General features: G+C 49.6%; 1 protein-coding gene across 1 annotated transcript in view; it reads right to left on the reverse strand.

The window, feature by feature from the left end:
- Nucleotides 1-491: 491 nt before the first annotated feature.
- LOC106011190 overlaps nt 492-873 on the reverse strand; it is a gene marked incomplete at its 3' end in the record, with an annotated part of 12,471 nt that continues 12,089 nt past the window's right edge. The window contains 1 exon segment of the mRNA XM_013079951.1: nt 492-712. Coding sequence (XP_012935405.1) covers nt 492-712 — 221 coding nt within the window.

The raw sequence follows: 873 nt of genomic DNA on the forward strand, positions 1-873 counted from the left end.
TCTATATCCAAACAAATATACACACCAATGAAACCAAACGTATCCTATAGGTAGAACAATGCCCACTTTTGGTGTAGGTCAAGATTTCTGGAAACCCCCGAAATCTGGGTTAGCCCACTTGTCCTTAAAAGCGACCATATGACTTAATCACAGCAGTGTCCCTGTTAGTAGTGTGAGCCAATGCTGGTGGGAGCAAACACTCTTAGAGAATCGTCAGTGTGAGTGGTGGCAGGAGCTAAATAAATAGATGACGTAATCACAGCACTGTCCATGTTAGAAGTGTGAGCAAAGGTTCTAGAGAACCTTTGGTGTGAGTGGTGGCAGATGCTATAAATAGGCATGTGACGTAATCACAGCACTGTCCACGATATTAGTGTGGGTGGCAGCAGAAGCTATAAATAGATATATGACGTAATCACAGCACTGTCTCTGTTGGTAGTGTGAGTGGCAGCAGAAGCTATAAATAGATATAAACAAGAGAGCGTAATTACAGCGGGAGGTCCTGTTAGTTTGGGAGCAGAGGATCTAGAAGCAGTTAGTGGGAGGTTGGCGGGTGTCCTCCAGTCCCCCGGCGGTTCCCTGCACGTCTCGGAGCCACGTGACCTCCTGACCTGTATTCTCTCCAGGGGAGGCGTCTCCAGGGCCTCTCTCACTCTCCGGGAGAGCTCGTACTCCATCTGTTGGCGAACTGACTCTCTCCATCTCGGCTCGTCTGTGGGAGGGAGGGAGAGAGAGAGTGTGAGTGGGGGTGTGTGTGGGTGTCTGGGTGTGTGGGTGGGTGTGTGTGTGTGTGTGTGTGTGTGTGTGTGTGTGTGTGTGTGTGTGTGTGTGTGTGTGTGTTTGTGAGTGTCGGTGTCAACGTGTCTTTGTATC

This window comes from Aplysia californica, unplaced genomic scaffold (genome assembly GCF_000002075.1).
Source record: "Aplysia californica isolate F4 #8 unplaced genomic scaffold, AplCal3.0 scaffold00069, whole genome shotgun sequence".
NCBI classification, from domain to species: Eukaryota; Metazoa; Mollusca; class Gastropoda; order Aplysiida; family Aplysiidae; genus Aplysia; species Aplysia californica.